The sequence below is a fragment of the Loxodonta africana genome, chromosome 8 (genome assembly GCF_030014295.1).
Source record: "Loxodonta africana isolate mLoxAfr1 chromosome 8, mLoxAfr1.hap2, whole genome shotgun sequence".
Lineage (NCBI taxonomy): Eukaryota > Metazoa > Chordata > Mammalia > Proboscidea > Elephantidae > Loxodonta > Loxodonta africana.
In genome coordinates, this window is record NC_087349.1 from 21,598,647 (window position 1) to 21,621,257 (window position 22,611).

At 43.1% G+C, this 22,611-nt stretch overlaps 1 protein-coding gene across 1 annotated transcript in view; it reads right to left on the bottom strand.

The window, feature by feature from the left end:
• SND1 (staphylococcal nuclease and tudor domain containing 1) overlaps nucleotides 1-22,611 on the bottom strand; it is a 487,657-nt gene that overhangs the window by 151,271 nt on the left and 313,775 nt on the right. The window contains exon 15 of the mRNA XM_003407249.4: nucleotides 10,364-10,505. Coding sequence (XP_003407297.2) covers nucleotides 10,364-10,505 — 142 coding nt within the window. The remainder of the gene's footprint in view (nucleotides 1-10,363; nucleotides 10,506-22,611) is intronic.

The window sequence follows — 22,611 nt, forward strand, 5'->3', positions numbered from 1 at the left end:
AAGGAACAAGAGTTACATATTCCCCAGCACTCATTCCAATGAGTAAGAACTGTACTCTAAGGGAGTGAGGAGTGAGTGGAATTTGGAAGTTTTACTGTGAGGTCAGCCTTGCATGAAACAAGCATGAGACTAGGCTCAGAATGCTATTTTTCGTACCACGTAATTTTGTTTATTTTGTATGAAATGCCCTGATGGCAATACTAGTTGTGGCCAGTCAACTCCAATAATGGTGACCCTGTCTGTAACATAGTAAAACTGTGCTCCATAGGTTTTTCTGTGGCTGATTTTTCTTCTGAGGTGTTTCTGAGTGGACTGAGCCTCCAACTTCTTAGTTAGCAGCAGAGCACGTTAACTGTTTGTGGCCTGGGAGCAAGGAGACATCTTAAAGGGATCTGGCCTTGAACTAACTAATCATCTGCCTCAAAGGGAACTCTTCACTCCTTGGTTCCTCCAGAAGCTACTCAGCAGCATGAGATGACACGGAGGACCACATATAGTGAGGAGGTAGGGAAACAAAAATGGTTTCTATCGATTGCAGAGTTTTTGCTTTCCTACCTAGAACGTACATCTACTATTTCCAGTGTAAAGTCCCTGGATTTTTCGTATGTTTTACATGCTAGACTTCACCAAGAGGAAGTGTCCCTAAGAGAGAACTCGGCAAACCAAAGTTAGAGATCACACAAAAGCAGCACGATGACATGAAAGTAGACTAATCTACCAGAGCTGTTTTTTGCCCCAATCTACTTTCACAAACAAGCCAAGGACCTGGGCCAGCAGAGCTGGACAAGATTAGGAAGGCTCCGTTCCCAGGTACCTGACCCATGACTGAGCATTTCTGATGGGGTTCTTGTGATCCAGGAGCAACAGCTCTCCCAAGAGGACTTAACTACTGGCAACTCTCACTTAAGAAGCTCACCTCTAACCTGGTATTTTACAATCTAATATTTCTATGCTGTAATGTAGTGCAATCTGAATGTGTCTTGTCAAAAACAAGCTCCTCGAAGGCAAACCACTAGTTCTTTTTCTCCTCCTCACAGTGCCAAGCAGTAACAGGTGTTAACAAATAACCACTGACTAATCAGCTCTAAAAAAGAGGGAGTACAAGCAAGAACCAGTAGCTGTTCTCATGTCTTCCCACCCTGCAGACTGTGCAGGAACAAACTCCCTCCTCCCTAACCAAGCAGGCTGCTGACAGGGAGCACCATGTGAGAAGGGAAAGATGGCCACGCTACGCAATATGCCTATTTTGATACGAAGGGTTGGTCTGCCGTTAGCACTTCCCAATCAGCAGTACTCACAAACAGGTCTAAACTTGGAAAAGAATTAAAAAAAAAATTCCTATCAAACAATGAGAATCAAGAGTAAAAAAGAAACAGCAGTTTGCTGGAAAAGAGACTAAAATACATCAAGGCCTTGAGGAGTTATTTCTGCATTCCCTGCACATACAACATCATTCATGAAGAAGGCAATGGTACAAATATAGCATTAATGTCGTCTGCTACAGCTTGTAATTTAAAATGCAAATGCTAATGAGCACACTGGTATATCAGTGGAGTTAATAACTGCATGCCTAGCACAGGGGCTGCATCCAAAACACACACAGAGAAGAGACAGACACCATGTTCCAAACTAAAAATAAAAACACCCAAATTAACCCTAGAAAAATCACTAGCAGATGTACATGCTCAGGAAAAGGAGGCACACAAGGGCAGGGAAATGGGAACTTCTCCACTGTTGCAGACTGGCTAGTCGATTTAAGTACCTGCCTACGTACAGTAAAGGTCAAGTGTGGAAGTTACTAGGGTGTCTTCAGGAATGTGATTACAAAGCAAGAGTACAACAAGGGAAGACTAAAAGAAACCCAGAAAGCTTGAACAGAAAGTTTTCTCTGAAGCCCACTTAGAAGCCTATCAGCCAAACTTGCAGGAAGCCATAGGCCAATGAAGAGAGATGCAGATCTCATTTACCTTAACATGGGCAAAGGGTGATAAAGCTTTGGATAAAAAACCAACCAACCAACCAGTCAAAACTGAGGAGATGTGGATTAAGCCAGTAATTTAATAAATGGGGAAAAACGCTCTGGTGATGAAAAACTACAACAGAGAGAATGGGGTTGTGTCTCAGATACCTTCCAAATATGAAAAGAACTTCTGTGGATTGTTTTTGCTCCTACAAGGTCCCATGCTTGGCAAGCCTGCATCAGAATCTGGGAGCAACCCCAAGGCAGAAAGGCACGAGAAGCTTCTGGGGCTTCCTCAGAGCGCCTCCCCGACCCACCAAGCGCGGAGTGTGAGGAAGAGCGTTGTGTGGTCAGTGGTCGTATCTAGTTCCTTGAATAAAAATCTATAGTCCCCTCTCAAGGTCAACAGGAGAGTATAATTAGGCTGGCTGCCCACACTGGGCACGTTAAACCAACAAATAAACCAGATGCCATTGAGTTAACTCTAACTCGGGATGACCCCATGTGTGTCAGAGTAGAACTGTGCTCTACAGGGGTTTCAATGGCTGCTTTTTTAAGAAGTAGCTTGCCAGCCTGTCCTTCTGAGGTGACTCTAAAGTGGATTTGAACTTCCAACCTTTCGGTTAGCGGCCATGCACGGTAAATGTTTGTACCACCCAGGGACTCCTCTGGACACCTTAGTTGTTAGTGTCATTCATTCGCATTTTATACAAAGGGCCAGGTACAAACTCAGGCAATCCTGCTTATTGGTTTGGGGGAGGACTGATGAAAACTTTCTAGAAGGAATCCAAGGTAAGCACTAACTGGGGGGTCTGGGGAAGGGGGCACAGTTTTTTAATGATAAGAACTATTTTGTATTTCTTTTTTTAAAACCAAGTCAAACCTTTGTTTGAAGGGGGGCTGTGAGAGGTGGCTCCCATGGCAACCAGGATTAAGTCTTACAGGCAGTGTGCACTGCTCACCCTGGGGCTGCCCATTACCAGATTTCAAAGCACTTCCCTTTAATTTCAAATTACTAAGCCATTTACACCCTCTCCTGCATCTATGTCCTGCCATTTTCTACTATTAGACTGGGCAAATTATACCTCCCTACAGGGCAGGGCAGGTGGGAGGCAGCCCAGATCCTGCCGCTGCTGCCTGCCACCATGACAACTAAGTAGCTGGTGGGAAATGCCAAAAGGTTGACAAGATGGAGTTGAAAAATCCATTCATCTGGGAAAGCCACAAGAATGGAACTAGAATGGAGGCATCTGGCCACAACCAAAGAGACAGGTGTTGGTGTTGGAGATGCTCCAACGGAGAAAAGGCATCAGATTTTCGCCAGCTTCCCATTCCTTCCCCCATGCATACTAGGTGGAAGGCTGCCTCGAAGGCCCTAACAGACTCACACAATCTTACCATTCTGTACCCACTGGACTGACTCTCATTAGCTCTGCAGAGGACAGGTCTTAGGAGCGATATCTTATTCTGTCTGGGATATTCTTTTCCTTGCCCAAAAGGCATAAGCGAAGAAAAACTCTGTCCTTATCTCATCTATATTAAAACTCAAAAGCAATGTGAGTGAAGGCAGAAGGCAGAGAATTTTGGAGGAATGGCTTCTTTTCACTCATCTTTGACTGGTCCGGAGGCAGTCAATGGGCCTGTTCCCAATAGGATAAACCAACATCTTTCTTTATTTGGCACACAAAACCCAACTGAGATGGGGAGGGTGACTGACTCCATAGAAGATGGTACTACCATTAGGTCTACCTTTCCCTCAGCCACAGGAGCCTGGCACAGAACCGCCATCTGGCCTTGCTGTCTTCATCATCTCCAGTTGCCAGCACCACACCAAGATAAGCAAGCCCATCTGATGGAAATAATTAACCAGGAAGCAGGAGAGCACGGATTTGTCTTCAAGTGTTTTAGCTTCAAGGTCTGTGACTGCCATTAAACCATGCTGAACAAATCTTATTTTTATTGATGACTTTATTTATTACTCTGTCTCTCAACCAAAAAAAAAATATTTGAAATGGCTACTGAACAAATCAGATCCCTTCCTCTTTTATCCCGATACATGCCACCGTGTCCTGGAAGTCACGCCTTTGTTTCCTACTACTAGTAGAGGGCCAGCAAAGGTGAGGAAAACCTTAAATGAGGTGGATTAACACAACGCTGCAACAATGGACTGAAGCATACCACTGATCGGGAAGATGGCACAGGGCTGGGTAGTGTTCCATTCTGTTATACATATGGTCGCCATGAGTAGAGACCAACTGGACAGTACCTAACAACAACAACAACAACAACAACAACAACAACAATAGCAGTTCTCAGGTCCTGGCAGTTTTAGGTCTCCCTTCACCCTGGTCACTCTCCTCTGATCCTCCTGCAGTTTGCTGATGTCCTTGCTAAAAGAAGTGTCCCCAGATGGAATATCCTCCTCTAGCCTGCACTGCCCTGGGCTGAGCTGGTCGCTCTGTGCCACCATTCTGGGTCCTATACTTCTTGGTTAGTGACCAGGACTGCCTTGGCCTTTTTGACAGTCTCACATTTACTCTTACTGTTTTATAAAATGTCTAAGTTGTTTTCATTTGTATGGTGTTTAAGGCATGTTTTCCTTATGCTTATTCTTTTTAAAAATATTTTTTTCATGTCTATACATTCTTCACTTCAGTAGACGTTAACTACTTTCTTGAAGGCAGGAACTGTATCTTAGGCTTTTCTACACTCCTAGCATAGTGCCTGCAGATATAAAAAACATGTTAAATAACCATGCAATTGAATGACCCACAAGTATGATGAGGCTCACTCTGGGGATGATTCATGATCCAAAGATGGGAGATAATCAGGCTATAATCGAAGGCTTATGCTTCCATCCACGTGACCAGGGGTGACGGTATGCCTGCAGAGCCTGGGAGCTGAGGGCAGAGCACTGAGTGCTCAGTGGCAGGTGAGCTAAGGAGACAGATATGCCAATACGAAAGCAGAGAGGAAAGTGATTGATGAGTACATCCATTTCTTTTAGGCAACTCTTCCTGCGAACTAATGATACAGGCAAAGTTGTTTGGTCAAGGTGAATCGCATCCAACCGGCCAAAAGAAAATGTTCCCAATCTTCTTAGAGGCTCAAATGCCACCTCCCCTAGGAAGTCTTTTCCATTCCCCAATTAACTGTTCTTTCCTCTGCATTGTCATGTTGTGTTGCCTATATGTTGGATAATTCTTATTTTGCTACTCCTTGTTTCAGTTTTTCATATGGCTATCTCTACTTGACTAAAAGCTACTCAAGAGCAGCAGCATCGTATTAATTTATGTACCATCCGCAAGCTTTCTATCAAGAATTGCCTTTCATATAGTGGGCTTGCAAAAATCCTGGCCACACTAAAAAAATGTTCTCCAAAACTGTTTATCGGGCTAATGCTTTTCTACAGGTGATCCTCCAGACCTCCTGAAATAAATATAATTCTTACCAGTCATGTAATTCATATAATGGCACCTATCTTTAAAGGTGAAGAGTGAGGGCAGCCCCAAAAAGTCTCAAGTCAAGCTGCTCATTTCCAGTAATGGGGCCCAACTGAAAGCAAGTCTGCAGTGGAGACAGAATCAAACTGGGAAGTCCCAAGAGAAAGGATACCCCCCACTTGACAAATATCCATTAAGTTGCAATTCAATTAAAGCATTTGAAAGGAATTCATAAGTATCAGTAGACCCTGTAATTGCTTAATTAAGGACAGAAGCCCAGCAAACACAACCACAACAACAGCCTAATTCATTAGCACCTCTGTTATTGCAGAATGGGATTTCTCACTTAAACATGCATTGGCTTTAATTGTGTAATTTGTAAGGCACTGGTAATCAATGGGGACCCACCAATCCTGGGGCCAGGAGATGAGGAGGCTATTCCTGCTCACCTTCCCTCTGCTCCTATCCTCTTATTACGAGTTTTTGGTCTACTGAAATAGGCAGTTGGTATTCCTATTGCGATTGGCTGGAGAAGAGATGTTAAAGAGAAACAAGGAAAGGAGGCACTTTATTCAAAGGCATTCAGGATGGAAGGATGCACAGCCAAACCTTTATTTAGCTCACCATGCACACTCACCAACACTGATCAAATCCAAGACACCTAGGACTTTTCTCAATGCCTCCCTTGCCATAATGCAAGGGAGGGGAGTTGTAATCAGGGAGAGAGAGAGAAAAAAAGAAAAATGCCAAAGGGCAGGCAAAGGAAGCCTCATTTTCTAGACTTGTTTCATATGACTAGGTAACTGGTTGATTATAGGTCACCTGCTGTGATCCACATGGGAACCCCCTGCCAGCTGGCTGCTCCCTTTATGGAGTTTGTACTCTGAGTTCCATCCAAGGTGAATGACATCCACTGCTTCTCCAGCCTGTAGTTCTCAGACATACTGCCATGTACCTTGCAGAACATGGAAGTACAAAGAGGAGTGGACTACTCACGAGGTGGTAGAAGACCCCACATATCTGACATAAGACTCTTTAGATTACTTTCCATTAAACTTCAAATGATTATTCTCTTCCGATTCAGGGGGAAGCATTTGGTTTGCAGGCCTGACTTGATATCTGCTACGCTTGGCCAGCAGGACAACTTCCTGAACTGTGCCCTCAGCATGACCCTTATCGCCAAAAGCTAAGAAAGCAATTCAAATTATGTAAACATAATATAAACGTAACGAGCCCTGCTGGCAAAAGGGTTAAGTGCTTGGCTGCTAACCACCCAGCAGCTCAATGGGAAAAAGACCTGGTGATCTGGTTCCAGAAAAATTATAGCCTAGGAAACCTTATGGGGCAGTTCTACTCTGTCACATGGGGACGCTAGGAGTCGAAAAAGACTCAACGGCACCTAAAAACAACAACAACAACAATATAAAGCTCATAGCAATAGGAGAGCACATACTCCATGCCCATTGGTGCCATTAAATGAAAATGTGGATTGTGGGCTAAGTGATTTGCAAATATGTGCCTCAGTCTTCCTTAAGACAAGATACTAAAGTAAAATGTGACACACATGACAAGTGAAAATAAACTGAAATAAAGACTGCGGGCAAACTGCTTTTGTTCTGATGGAAGGAAATGTATGGGGCTCACTGAAGGCTAGATGAGGAAAAAAGAAGCTTTTAAACAAAGCAGGCTGCCTGGGGATCTTGGCTTCCCTGCTCACTCAGGACAAGAAGTGACTGTGATTGCCTCCAAGACTGAAATAAGTATGCACAGGAGGCGGCCACAGCAGCAGGCAAGACCTTGAACAGTCTCCGTTCTGACGGCATAAGGTCACCTGTTCACCAACCAAACCTGAGCCAGGTGCTCAAAGTACTAAATGGCAAGTGCTTTCAGGAGGCACTGACCTGTTAGCTACAGCTGACTTTTCCCAGCCCCACCTGCTATCCCATCTGACCGAGCAATCATTCCACATACAGGGGTGCAGGAACCATGACAAAGAGGCCAGCTGGCTCGGGCCAAATGCCACTCCCTATCAAGCTGTGGGGCCGTCTGCCCAAAAAAGGCCACATAAAAATGGAAAGTGTCCACCCCATCTTGAAGTCCAGAGGGCTCTCCGAAGGCTGGGATTAATGAGAGCAGCACATAAGGGGCAGCTCGCCACAATTATTCTGACTTTCCCCTCAAGGATCACAGCCCCACTCCCTCCTTCCTGCAAAGAAGTAGCACTTCTGGTAGAATGCCAGTTTTCCATGGTGTGAACAGCATTCTTCAGATATTTGCAAAGCTGTACCAAGAGGGTCATTGTCCTGGCGAACAAACCCACAATAGGAATATCCGGGTTTTGCTAGGTACTCACAGAAAAACATCTACACTGGCCAGCCACCCAGCTTTTTTACACGGGAATTAGGAGTTTCTGAAAATCTTCTTTGGACATTTCAAACACAAAATGGTCAAGAGCTAAAACTAATAGCCAAGTAGCAGCCCTGTGAGTTTAGGATGCTCTCCCTGACAGGGACTGCGGAAGGAAAACTGGATAAAGGAAACCCAGATACCTGTGGTCATTTTCAGAACTACTTTCTTCTCTTGGCCCAGTGGAGCTGAGTCATTACTGGGAAGGAAGGCTCTGCTCAAACAAATCCACAGCTTTGTAGCAGAGGCCATCCCCCCATCCCACCTCCCCCCGCAAAAAAAAACCCAAACCTGTTGCCGTCAAGTCGATTCCGACTCATAGCGGCTCTAAAAGGACAGAGTAGAACTGCCCCAAAGAGTTTCGAGGAGCGCCTGGTGGATTCCAGCTGCTGACCTTTTGGTTAACACCTGTAGTACAGCAGGAACAAATTCTGCCCAGCTACTCATGGGCTCTCTACCAGCTATGCCCAAAGGCCTGATAAAGAATGGAGACCCATGGTCCTACACAGACATGAGTGTCCATAGAATCCCACTGCCCTTCAAGTCTATCCTGTTTGGATGAAAACTCCATCTATAGCATTAGGAAAGAAAAGCAAGAATTAGCTTAGTAGTTAAGTTAAAACTTAAGAACAAAACCTTAAAAAGATCCTCAGACTAGCCATCACCCCAACAGTGAAAAAATGACAGAAGCCACTTCCAGGCCCACCACTACCCAAGAGCAAATGCTTAATATGTTCCTCTTTTTCGACTTCTTGTCCTGGGCAAGTGGGACATAAACACACAGAAACAAACTTCCTGTAAATCTTAACCTTTCCACAGAACACTTCCTCCCCGTAACTATCTTAACGGACACCCTAAACTACAAAGACTGTAGGGGTGGGTGTCATTATCTCCTGGCTCGTTACAAATATCGACCCTCTATGTGTGTGTAAAAACCCAACCTCTTACAAATCCTGTCACCTGGTTTTATTATCTTCTACTTCTCCTTGTCTCTGTTTTTTCGTGGTCTCCTAGGTCACTCCTTTAAGGAGCCCTGGTGGCACAATGGTTAAGCGCTTGGCTGTTAATAAAAGGTCGGCAGTTCGAACCCACTAGCGGTTCCACGGGAGAAAAGACTTGGAGATCTGCTCCTGTAAAGATTACAGCCTAGGAAACCCTATGGGACAGTTCTACTCTGTCCTATTGGAGTCACCGTGAATCAACTTGATGGCACACAACAACAGGTCACTCCTTTATACTTGGCATAGACTTCTTCCTCACCTTCCATCCAAACTGGATTATTTCAAGATCCATGTGGAAAATTCATCCAAATTTATAACAGTAGAGTAACAGCTATCATTTATTGAGCATCTACAGTATATCAGGCACTGTGGTAAGCATTACACATGCATTATCTTTAATCTCAGTATCTTTGGCAAGATATGTGTCATTATGCCCAATTCACAGATGAGAGAATTGAGATTCATGGGAACTCTTCCAGATGAAATATTAAGCTCTAACTAAAGCTTCTATCCTGCCAGTTCCCTGCTGCCCACACTCCTATCAGAAATGCACCTCTGGCTCCCCTATTTCATCCTTGTTTATCTAGACCTTCTCGGGCCTCACTTTATTCCCTAGCCTGGGTGGAGCCCACAGCCGATGACTCAGCAGCCCCCTCAATACCTGTGACCTGTTAGCCTTCTTCAAACCTCTCAGCCTGGATCCATCTTCCTGACTCCCACACATATCAGCAGAGCACTGAGAACACACACACTGTTGATAATTTATGCTGCAAGATTCAAGATTCCTAATCTCAGGAGGCTCTTCAACCAGTCAGTACCTCTACTGGCCCCAGCCCGGTTCCTACACTCATGCTCCCTGGCAGCTTTTCCAACCCTTGCTGTCACTATTCTCAAACCACCAGCCCTCATAGTGCAAATCAAAGTCATTAGTCAAAGCCATCGTGTCTGTACTTAACACTCATTTTCAGCTTTGTAGTTGTATATTCAGTGGGCAAAGAGAGAAGGAAGGCTGGCCCTAGGATGCCAACCTTAGTGCCACAGAGAAATACTGTAGAGGCAGGAGCCTGTGAATGTATCATCATGGCTGGGGTTTCATAAAGGATTTGGATCCTAATGACACTGGATACAAATAAAAGAGACAAACGGCACTGCCTGAGGAGCTACAAGGGTGGGGTGTCTTTGCTTCCTTGAGGCCTGCCCATGACTAAGATGGCAGGGGCATCTATCTTTAGTGCGTAATGCCAACTATGAGAATTTCACCGTTAACATTCTTCTATGTCTGGAACTCCCTTCGTTCAAGCTGTCTGGGGCTTGTCCTTAAAGCTACTTTCCTCCTACATCCTGTGGCTGTTGGGACTGAAGAGCAGGAAGAGGGTTCATGGTTGCGTCAGCAGTAACAAGGGGATCAAATTGAGAAATTCTGAGTTCATACCCCAACTAGAGATGAAAGATACTAAACGGGTTCCAGGTCCTACCCAAAACACACGGGAAAGGAGGGCATGTGACCAGCAGGAAGAATTTTCAGAGTAACACATACAACACGTAAGATTTACCTGCAAGCAAGAAGGTGATAAGGCAAGTTTCCTTTGGCAAATAGAGTTTGAGACGAGAACCACTGAAGACATATTCCACCACAGCTTCAGAACGACCTGCTCGCTGAAGAAAGGGCAGGAACTGCTTTGCTTTTTGGGTATCCTGTTGGGGAAAAGAAGAAAAGAATGATTAGAAAAGTAATGGAACCCAGGTAGACGTTTCTTTCGCTTTGGCCTATCACATAAAGTCTAGCAGAACACCGGAAGCTAAGCAGATAACCCCATAAAAGCAAACAGTTCTGAAACCATCACATAGACATGATGCCCACCTGACTTTGTTAGGAGAAATACAGTTCTAGTCAACAGTTTCCAGAACATTCTCACTGACTTTCTGCTCCCCTCTGCACCCACTGAACGTACGAGTTAGGAAGGTGCTTTAAAAATGAGAATTTCCCTCCTTCTCTAGGACAGGAAGAGGGAAGCTCATTTTCCCTCAATGTAAAACTGAGGTCAGAAGACCAATATTAACCTTCTATGGAGGTTAATTCAAAAAGTGCCTCCCAAGCTGTGTCATACAGCTTTCAAAACTCTTTCCCACGAAATCAAAGGTAGCTCACTTTAAATCTTGAGCAAGTTGTATATGGTCAGAGCTCACTGTTTCTGAACCCAGCAATCAGTGCAGCTTTCCTAAGGCACAGATACAGCAACTCCTGCTCTACGTGCCTTCCTGGGATGGGGCAGTACTTCAGGCATACATACTGTTCCAGTTTCCACGGGGCAACGTGGAGCAGCAGGACGTGCTCCCGGAGACAAACACCACATCATGGCAGCATGAAGAATTATTAGAAAACAAACAAAAAAAAACAAAAAGAACCCACTGCCATCGATTAGATTTCAACTAACAATGACCCCACAGGACAGAGTAGAAATGCCTCCACAGGGTTTCAACGCTGTAATATTTATGGAGGCAGGCTGCCACTCTTTTTGGAGTGGCTGGTGGGTTTAAAATGTGGATCTTTCACTTAGCAGCTGAGTGCTTAACTACTGCGCTACCAGGGCTCCTCGAATAATTATAGAAGCCATAAAAATACATAAAAGGGCAGAGCACTTTTAAAACTTTTCTCGTCCATCAGCACAAAGCCCATGCGTTCTCCCCTCAAGAGCACCATAGAGAGGACGTTTCCAACCTGAGAGCTCACCACCACAGAGCCTTCTCATCCTTTCAGCCCCTCACGCTGATTAAACAGATGATAGAGTAAGCAAGCATCAAAATATCACATCACATGTGCTGGGGGGATAGTTACTGGCTGTCAGAATTTCCAAGGTTTTCGGTCCAGCCAGGAGAACTGTAAACTCCTGAGGATGGCAAGTTCTGTGCCCTTTCCTGACTCCTGTAACACAGGAGTCCGCCTAGCTCTTCCTCTCTAATTCTACTCCTAACAACCAGGCTATTGTGTCTAAATTAATGCACATTAGATAACGAAAATTTAACAAGTCATCAAGTACTTGAGAGTTTCCATGGGAGCCAAAGGGGCTCCTCTCATTCAGAAGCAGTGAGGTAGGCTGCGATGAAAACAGTATTTATAGTAAGGAGATTCATCGTTCCCTTCAAACAGCTTCTCAGAGAAAAGGAGAGACAGTCATCCATTCTGGGTGCCTCTAATGGCCCACTGGTAACAGGTAAGGTAACAATGAGCTTAAAAAAAAAAAAAAAAAAAAATTAGTGGGCCAGAAACTCCCCTAATGCATACTTAAGCAACACATACTCTACTATATGCATATACAGTAGGAAAATGCCTCTCTGGCAGTTGGCTGAAGTCCAGAACAGTCAAGCAAGACAAATGCTCCATGGGAAAGAAAGCACTACCTGATTAAAATCGTTTTGCCATACTAGTCTAAATCTGGGACATTATTCACGAACTGAGCCAGTAAGTCAACAACAATTATCAAATTGATTATTGCGAATCATGAGGCAACTTAATGTCTCTGAAGAGAAGGCCTTTTCCCCTCAAGACTAAAGTAATTCATATTTTTCAGTAATAAACTTTTGCTCGTCATTGTCTTGTTGGATGTATTTATCTGAAAAAAAAAAAAAAAGTTTATAGGAAAAACAACTACATGCACACCCACACCAAGGTATGCTTTAATGTGAACAGCAACAAGGAAGTCTTTACTCCGGCAGAAATATACACTATAAAGAATGGATCAACTTCCTGCAGCAGACTCTTGGTTCCTTTTTGCTACTTAAATGCTTTATCGAGAGAGATACCTACTCAGACTGAGAATCAAGGATAAGCAAAGGGATCTTACCATTACCCATGTAATAAAATCAATAGGTGTTCCTGACTCTTCCTAAGCCTCAACCCACAACTCAACAGCCCTATTCCAGAAAAGACATATGGAAGGTAGCAGAGAGAATGCGACATGCCATGTACTATGGCAAAGATGACAATAAAAGCCAACTATGACAAGTGAAGGCATGAAAGCACATATTAAAAGCCATGTTTATTTCCAGAGACAAAATTACAAGACACGACAGGGAGCTCCCATCTTCTCTTGAGCCAAGTGTTTCAAAGGCTGGGATGAGAGGATATGCCTATGGACCACCCACTAAGGGAAACTATGGCAATGGGGTCCATGCTGATAGGCTTTAGGAATGGAAAATTCTTATAAAGTGAATTATACTGAATCAGCTCTTTCAAAACTCAGTCACACCTTCACAATGGTATCTGTCTTTCTAGTGCTTCTATTGCTTGGTGTGCTCCTTTTCAATACAAAAATTCTCAAAGCCTTTAACATTTGTTTCAGTGGCTCAAATGAAAAGATGGGTAAGGCAGATTGACAAGTTCCTGAAGTGACAGATGTAGCCATAAATCATTCTTTGCTAATTTAGTTATGGAAATTATTTACTTTAGGAATTCTGATTATATTACCATCAAATGGACTAAATGTGGTTCAACAATCTGCCTTCCAAAGAGCCTGTTCAAGTACACCAATGAGCTTCAGTCTCTTACACTTATTTCCAAGGTTCCAGCAAAAGGTAAATAAGAGAAAACTTGACCATGAGAAACAGTATACTGGAGACCAGGTTAGGCTCTCCTGAGGGGAACACACACAAACCTGGATATCCTAGGCATTAGTGAGCTGAAATGGACTGGTATTGGCCATTCTGAATTGGACAATCATATGGTCTTACTATGCTGGGAATGACAAATTGAAGAGGAATCGCGTGGTGTTCATTGTCAAAAAGAACATTTCAAGATCTACCCTGAAGTGCGATGCTGTCAGTAACAGGAAAATATCAATATGGCTGCAAGGATGATCAGTTAATATGACTATTCAAATTTACAAACCAACTACTAAGGCCAAAGATGAAGAAACTGAAGATTTTTACTAACTTTCTGCAGTCTGATATTAATCAAAAATGCAATCAAGATGCACTGATAATTACTGATGGTTAGAATGCAAAAAGTTGGAAACAAAGAAGGATCAGTAGTTGGAAAATACAGCCTTGATGAAAGAAACGATGCCAGAGATCGCATGATAGAATTTTGCAAGACCAACGACTTCTTCATTGGAAATACCTTTTTTCAACAACATAAACAGAGGCTATACATGTTTTTTTTTTTTTTTACCTCACCGGATGGACTACACAGGAATCAAACTGACTACATCTGTGGAAAGAGACAATGGAAAAGCTCAATATGAACAGTCAGAACAAGACTAGGAGCTGACTGCAGACCATCAATTGCTTATATTCAAGTTTCCGTTGAAGCTGAAGAAAATTAGAACAAGTCCACAAGGGCCAAAGTACAACCTTGAGTATATCCCAACTGAATTTAGAGGCTGCCTCAAAAAAAAAAATTTTTTTTTTTTTCAAGAATAGGTTTGACGCACTGAATACTAATGACCAAAGACCAGACGAGCTGTGGAATGATATCAGGGACATCATAAATGAAGAAAGCAAGAGGTCATTAAAAAGACAGGAAAGAAAAGACCAAAATAGATGTCAGAAGAGACTCTGAAACTTGCTCTTGAATGCAGAATAGCTAAGGCGAAAGGAAGAAATGATGAAGTAAAAGAGATGAACAGAAGATTTCAAAGGGCGGCTAAGAAGACGAAGTATTATAATGAAATGTGCAAAGACCCGGAGATGGAAAATGAAAAGGGAAGAATACATTCAGCATTTCTCAAACTGAAAAAGCTGGAGAAAAAATTCAAGCCTCTAGTTTTAATACTGAAGGATTCTATGGGGGAAAATATTAAACGATCCAGGAAGCATGAAAAGAAGACGGAAGAAATACAGAGATTCACTGTACCAGAAAGAATTGGTTGACATTCAACCATTTCTGGAGGTAGCATATAATCGAGAACCAATAGTCCTAAAAGAAGTCCAAGCTTCCCTGAAGGCATTGGTGAAAAACATGCTCCAGGAACTGACGCAATACTAACTGAGATGTTTTAACAAACAGAAGCAGTGCTGGAAGTGCTCACTCCTCTCTGCCAAGAAATTTGGAAGAGAGCTACATGGCCAACCAACTGGAAGAGATCCATACTTCTGCCCATTCCAAAGAAAGGTGATCCAACAGAATGCAGAAATTATCAAAAAATATCACTAATATCACATACAAGTAAAACTTTGCTGAAGATTATTCAAAAGTGGTTGCAGCAGTACCTCAACAGGGAACTACCAGAAATTCAAGCTGGATTCTGAAGAGGACAGGGAATGAGGGATATCATTGCTGATGTCAGATGGATCTTGGCTGAAACCAGAGAATACCAGAAAGATGTTCACCTGTGTTTTATTGACTATCCAAAGCTACTTGACTCTGTAGATCATAACAAGTTATGGCTAACATTGAGAAGAATGGGAATTCCATGACACTTAATTGTGCTCAGAAGGAACCTGTACATAGACCAAGAGGCAGTTGTTTGAACAAAGCAAGGGTACACTGTGTGTTTTAAAATCAGGAGAGGTGTGTGTCAAGGTTGCATCCTTTCACCGTACTTATTCCATCTGTATGCTGAGCAAATCATCTGAGAAGGTGGGCTACATGAAGAAGGATGTAGCATCAGGACTGGAGGAAGAGTCATTAACAACCTGCATTATGCAGATGACATAACCTTGCTTGCTGAAAGTGAAGAGGATGTGACACACTTGCTGACAAAGATCAAAAGACTATAGCCTTCAGTATGGATTACACCTCAACAAAAGAAGAAAAAAATCCTCACAACTGGACCAATAAGTAACATCATGATAAATGGAGAAATCACTGAAGTTGTCAAGGATTTCATTTTACCTGGATCCACAATCAATGCCCATGGATGCAGAAGTCAAGAAATTAAATGACCAGTACTGCATCAGGCAAATCTGCTGCAAAAGACCTCTTCAAAACATTAAAAAGTAAAGATGTCACTTTAAGGACTAAGGGGCACCTGACTCAAGCCATGGTGTTTTCAATTGCCTTACATGCATGTGAAAGTTGGACAATGAATAAGGAACACCAAAGAACTGATACCTTCGAATTATGGTGTTGGTGAAGAATACTGACTATTCCATGGACTGCCAGAAGAAGGAACAAATCTGTCTTAGAAGCAAAGATGGTGAGACTTCATCTCACATACTTTGGACATGTTATCAGGAGCGACCAGTCCCTGGAGAAGGAAATCATGCTTGGTAAAGCAGATGGTTAGTGAAAAAGAGGAAGACCCTCAACGAGATGGAGTGACAAAATAGCTGCAACAGGGCGCTGCTCAAGCATAACAAAGATTGTGAGGATGGAACAGGACCAGGCTGTGCTTCTTTCTGTTGTATATAGGGTCGCTATGAGTCAGAGCTGACTCAAAAGCATCTATCGACAACAAGGGTTTGAAGATGCCATGTGGATCTTGTTGCTATTGTTGTTGGTTGCCATCAACTTGATTTTGACCCCATGTGACAGAGTAGAATTGCACTGTGGGGCGTTCCTGGCTGTAATCTTTACAGACAGTGTTCTGCTGCTATTCATAAGGTTTTCACTGGCTAATGCTTTTCAGAAGTAGACTGCCAGGTCCTTCTTCCTAGTCTTAGTCCAGAAGCTCAGCTGAAACCTGTCCTCCATGGGTTGCCCTGCTGGTATCTGAACACCGGTGACACAGCTTGCAACATGGAAGACTCTACAGTTTGACAAACTGACAGATACGTGGGGGAGCATTGTTCATGAGAGCCAAAATATAACCTTGAGTATATCCCACCTGAATCTAGAGACCATCTGAAGAATAGATTTGACGCATTGAACACTACTGACCAAAGACCAGATGAGTTGTGGAATGACATCAAGGACATCATACATGAAGAAAGAGGTCACTGAAAAGACAGGAAAGAAAGAAAAGAATAAGATGGATGTCAGAGGAGACTCTGAAACTTGCTCTCAAATGTCGAGCAGCTAAAGCAAAAGGTAGAATTAATGAAGCAAAAGAAGTGAACAGAAGATTTCAAAGGGTGGCTCGAGAAGACAAAGTAAAGTATTATAATGACATGTGCAAAGACCTGGAGATGGAAAACCAAAAGGGAAGAACATGCTCGGCATTTCTCAAGCTGAAAGAACTAAAGAAAAAATTCAAGCCTCGAGTTGCAATAGTGAAGGATTCCACAGGGAAAATATTACACGATGCAGGAAGCATCAAAAGAAGATGGAAGGAATACACAGAGTCATTATACCAAAGACAATTAGTCAATGTTCAACCGTTTCAAGAGGTGGCATATGATCAGGAACCAATGGTACTGGAGGAAGAAGTCCAAGCTGCTCTGAAGGCATTGGTAAAAAACAAGGCTCCAGGAATTGATGGAATATCAATTGAGATGTTTCAACAAACAGATGCAGAGCTGGAGGTGCTCACTCGTCTATGCCAAGAAATATGGAAGACAGCTTCCCAGCCAACTGACTGGAAGAAATCCATATTTATGCCTATTCCCAAGAAAGATGATCCAACCGAATGTGGAAATTATAGAACAATATCGTTAATATCACACACAAGCAAAATTTTGCTGAAGATCATTCAAAAACGGCTGTAGCGGTATGTCGACAGGGAACTGCCAGAAATTCAGGCCGGTTTCAGAAGAGGACGTGGAACCAGGAATATCATTGCTGATGTCAGATGGATCCTGGCTGAAAGCAGAGAATACCAGAAGGATGTTTACCTGTGTTTTATTGACTATGCAAAGGCATTCAACTGTGTGGATCATAACAAACTATGGATAACACTGCAAAGAATGGGAATTCCAGAACACTTCATTGTGCTCATGAGGAACCTTTACATAGATCAAGGGGCAGTTGTTCAGACAGAACAAGGGGATACTGATTGGTTTAACGACAGGAAAGGTGTGCGTCAGAGTTGTATTTTTCACCATACCTATTCAATCTGTATGCTGAGCAAATAATACGAGAAGATGGACTATATGAAGAATAATGGGGCATCAGGATTGAAGGAAGACTCATTAACAACCTGTGTTATGCAGATGACATAACCCTGCTTGCTGAAAGTGAAGAGGACTTGAAGGACTTACTAATGTTCAACGACCACCGCTTTCAGTATGGATTACACCTCAACATAAAGAAAACAAAAATCCTCACAACTGGGCCAATGAGCACCATCACGATAACCAGAGAAACGACTGAAGTTGTCAAGGATTTCATTTTACTTGGATCCACAATCAACAGCCATGGAAGCTGCAGTCAAGAAATCAAAAGACACATTGCATTGGGCAAATCTGCTGCAAAGGACCTCTTCAAAGTGTTGAAGAGCAAAGACGTCACCTTGAAGACTAAGGTGCACCTGATCCAAGCCATGGTATTTTCAATCTCATCAAATGCATGTGAAAGCTGGACAATGAGTAAGGAAGACCGAAGAACTGATGCCTTTGAATTGCAGTGTTGGCGAAGAATATTGAATATACCATGGACTGCCAAAAGAACAAACAAATATGTCTTAGAAGAGATACAACCAGAATGCCCCTTAGAAGCATGGATGGCAAGACTGCGTCTTACATACTTTGGACATGTTGTCAAGAGGGAACAGTCCCTGGAGAAGGATATCACGCTTGGGAGAGTACAGGGTCAGTGGAAAAGAAGAAGACCCTCAACGAGGTGGATTGACACAGTGGCTGCAACAATGAGCTCGAGCATAACACTGATTTTAAGGATGGCTCAGGACGGGCCAGTGTTTCGTTCTGTTGTGCACAGGGTCGCTATGAGTCGGAACCGACTCGACGGCACCTAACAACAACAGCAACAGTCTTTACAGAAGCAGAGAGCCAGACCTTTCTCCCATGGGGCCTCCGGGTGGGTTCAAACCACCAATCTTTCGGTTAGTGGCTGAGCCCTTAACCATTTTTGTCACCAGGGCTCCTTAAGGGTATCATTAACATGACATTTTAAATTCTCCTTCGATAATCCTGAAGCAGGGCCCACTGAGATTTAGTGAAATTAAAGTTTCTTTAGAACTTAACTATCAAATATATTTTTGAAAATAAAGATTATAGGCCTCGGATTTAGAGATAACACTAGGACTTGTGACACAAAAGTTCGTTTAAATGTAAGACTACTAAGTAATCAGACATTTCTGCTTAGCAGTCTATATGTAGACACTCTCAGCCTCAGTTTGTCTATGTTGTGGCTTATTTACATGAGGCCTCAGAATCTATTTGCCACAGTTTTCTGGTGCTACACAGGTGTTAGGGTTTGAGCATCTGAGTAGATAAATTAGCTATGGTTTTCTGTCATCTGTATCAATATTCTTCTCCATTGGTGTAAATAATCAAGAAGCTACTGAATTTTGAACGGAGAAGTCTTTTTTGTTACACTGGTAGTTTTCACATTACCTCTGCTCCAAAACAAACCATACCGAAGCATTTTTCTGTACTCTTAGGAAAGCTAATTTAAGGTTGCATTAGCTACATTTAACCTGCTATTGTGGATGGCATCTCTTTAAGAAATGTTTCTGCCTCCTCGATGTACCTTGAAATTGAGAAAGTAATGATGCAACAAATGTGCCTGGGGTGACTTCATTTCAAAGAATGTTAATATCTATACCACGACCTTATAGGAGCAGGGTTATGAATGACTGTGAAGAAAAGCAGGGTGATCCTTAGAGAAAGGGAAAGATTTTAAAGACACCTTAATGATACACCCCCACTCGGCCCCCACTTCTGGCTTGTCAGGCCAAACCCCTTCCGAATGTGGATCATCTGTCCCTGCCTGTAAGAAATCCCCTTCAGCCAGCAGACTGCAACTTCTCCCCACAAAGAACCTCGCTGTGTATACAAATAATGTCTGAAATAATTTTGTACAGTGCACCACCAGGTTTAGGGGAGTGGGGATGCTGGGGGTAGGGGGCAGCAGGTGAAGGTGAAACCCAACATGGCAGGCACAAGACAGCTGTGGTCGAGAGAACACCACTCAGACACCCAGGCATCCTAGAAGAGCAGGACTTACATAATTCAAGGGTCTGTGAATTCTGCAAAACCCTGGAAAAGCTGCCAGCTTGCACTAGATAGTAGTAAAACGAATTCTATGATTTTTCCACTGAAAATTCCCATGGAGCAGGCATTAAAATAGAGCTGGTGAGAGGCAAACATCCTAAAACACAGAATAGCACAGGGAAAGGGAACTCAGAGTAAATCCAGTAGTTGACAATTAACCACTCAGGATTATCATGTGCAAGCAAGTCTCAGATGGGAACTGTTAATACTGAAGCTCACTAATTAGTTCCCATCACCACAATCACTCTTTGATTAACATCATAGGGAAAAGAACTAGAAACAAACAGTCATGCCTCCCTTAACATCCACGACACAGTTCTATGAAATAGGACATTACGTGATTTGGACGTTGCGTGAACACTATATTACATGCAGACAGTCCCTGGGTTACGAATATCTGACTTTACATACAACCTGTAGTTACAAACTGCCCCCATAAATTCTATTACATATAACCTTAAGGGACCATGAATGTCTATGCAGTTGGATGTTGCCTGAATGGATGTTATGTGCTACATTACTATACACGCAGCACTTAGTATGGTACCATCGGGGTACCACACCAGCACTTGAGAAACTGAACTCAGAAGACGTCCTTCCAACCTGACAAGCCTTCCTGGAGGTACAGCTGGGTACTGTGCAGCCCAACTCAGCATGCTTCTTCCCTGTAAGGGCTGAATGTAGCGCCACGTCCTGTGGGTTCGACCCAGGATGAAGGACTCCAGACAATGCTGTTTGGGTCCAATCAATCTTAATACGGAAGTGGCAAAATCTTGTGAACAAGAAGGCAGATACAGATCCCAGGGCCTGGAGATCAGAACTAACTGCTAAGGATACTGAAGCAAACGTGCTCTCATTTCAGGGTGCTTTGTGATAACCCATCGCCACAGTTATCTATCTCTCCTGGGCTGTGCAGATCAGGAGAATTACTTCTGCAGCTGTGTGGAGGACAGCATAACTATGTCCCCTACCAGAAAAAGCAAAAAGTCATTCATCATGCCACGTTCTTCCTCCTTTCCATTTCCTGGGCTCTACGCCCCAAGTGGCATTTTAATTCACAGAATAGGTTATGATTCTCTGTGAGGAGCCAGCCACACAGCAAGATAATCTCTTGAAATAAATGGGACCCCGGGGGGAGACAATGGGGATATCCTCCAGCTCCAGCACTACCACAAAGCACTTACAATTTTAAAACGACCTTCCCTGGCTGGTTATCAATGTTTCATGGTGAGGTGTGTGGAGCGGGGGACCTGAGAAGCAGAAGGATAAACTTCAGTGAGTTACAAGTTTAGCAGGAGTAAAGTGAACATAGGAGAGACCCCTAGAGAAAAACACTCTGACTAAAAAAACATTAAAAAGAAGGCTAAAAAAAAAAAAAAGGGCACTGACGCTGGGGCATCAATAATTTTTCATTAAGTGCTGTCTGTCGTTCACAGTTTCTCACATTGTTTACTTAGCTGGCACAGCACCTCGCTCAGGTCTCCAACGTGTCAGAGAAAGGAGAAAGCACAGTTAAGGCTCTGGGCTCCACTCCTGGGGACTTGAATCAAGAGGACATTGGTAGGTGCACTAAGCTGGATGAAAGTCTTCAGCTTGCAGACTGGAATTCTAACCTGCGGCGCCGTCAACAAAGAACGCACCTTACGTTTTCTTCTCTGGCTCTACTCCTTTATCAATTTTTAAGGGAGATGGACTGGCTAACAAACGTTTCCAAAAGGGAACTTGCTAGATAAGGACGGATTCAAGGGAGAATGACTGGAACAGTATGCTTAGCAAATTGGAAGACGGACGCTGCCAGGGTATGCTGGTACAAATGTGGCTAGCTTCCAAATAAGAAAAAATCAAGTTTTTACTCTTCAATCAGAGTTGTAAAAAACTAAATCTTCCACAGCTTTAAGAATACGTCCACCCTCGGGAGCCCTAAGGAGGACAGCCTTCTATAAGTATTTTTGTCAAGGCAGTTCAACTAAAAGAACGTCAATCATGTTATACAAACAGGTCGTTATTGTTTGGTGCTGTTGAGTTGATTTTGACACACAGTGACCCCATGTGACAGAATAGAACTGCCCCACAGAATTTTCTTGGCTATATTCTTTATGGGAGCAGATTACCAGGTTTTTCTCCCGTGGAGCTGTGGAGTAGGTCCAAACTGAACTTTTTGGTTAGCAGCCAAGTGCTTAACTGTTGTGCCACCAGGGCTCCTTAGGAATAGGTTAAAAAAACCTGTTGCTGCTGAGTCGATTCTGACTCATAGCAACCCTACAGGGCAGAATAGAACTGTCTCATAGAGTTCCTAGGGAGTGCCTGATGGATTCAAACTGCCGACGTTTTATTTTTGGTTAGCAGCTGTAGCACTTAACCACTATACCACCAGGTTTCTAGGAGTAGGGTAGGTACCCCAAAAATACAGCCTAGGTTTCATTTGTAACTACCCCAAACTGGAAACAAGCCAACTATCCTTCAACTGGGGAATAGATAAACTGTGGTACATAAACACATGAGGAATAATATTCTACAATAAAAAAGAAACAGCCAACAACATGAATGAATCACAAATGCGTGATTCCATTTATTCTTGCAAAGGTTAAAGTACAGGGACAGAAAACAGATCAGTGGTTGCAGGAATTGGGGGTAGGATTAGAGGCAGGCTCCAAAGGGGACAAAAGAATTATTTGGGATGATGAAACAGTTCTATATCTTTACTCTGATGGTGGTTATATGTGTACATGTTTGTCAAAATGTACACGTT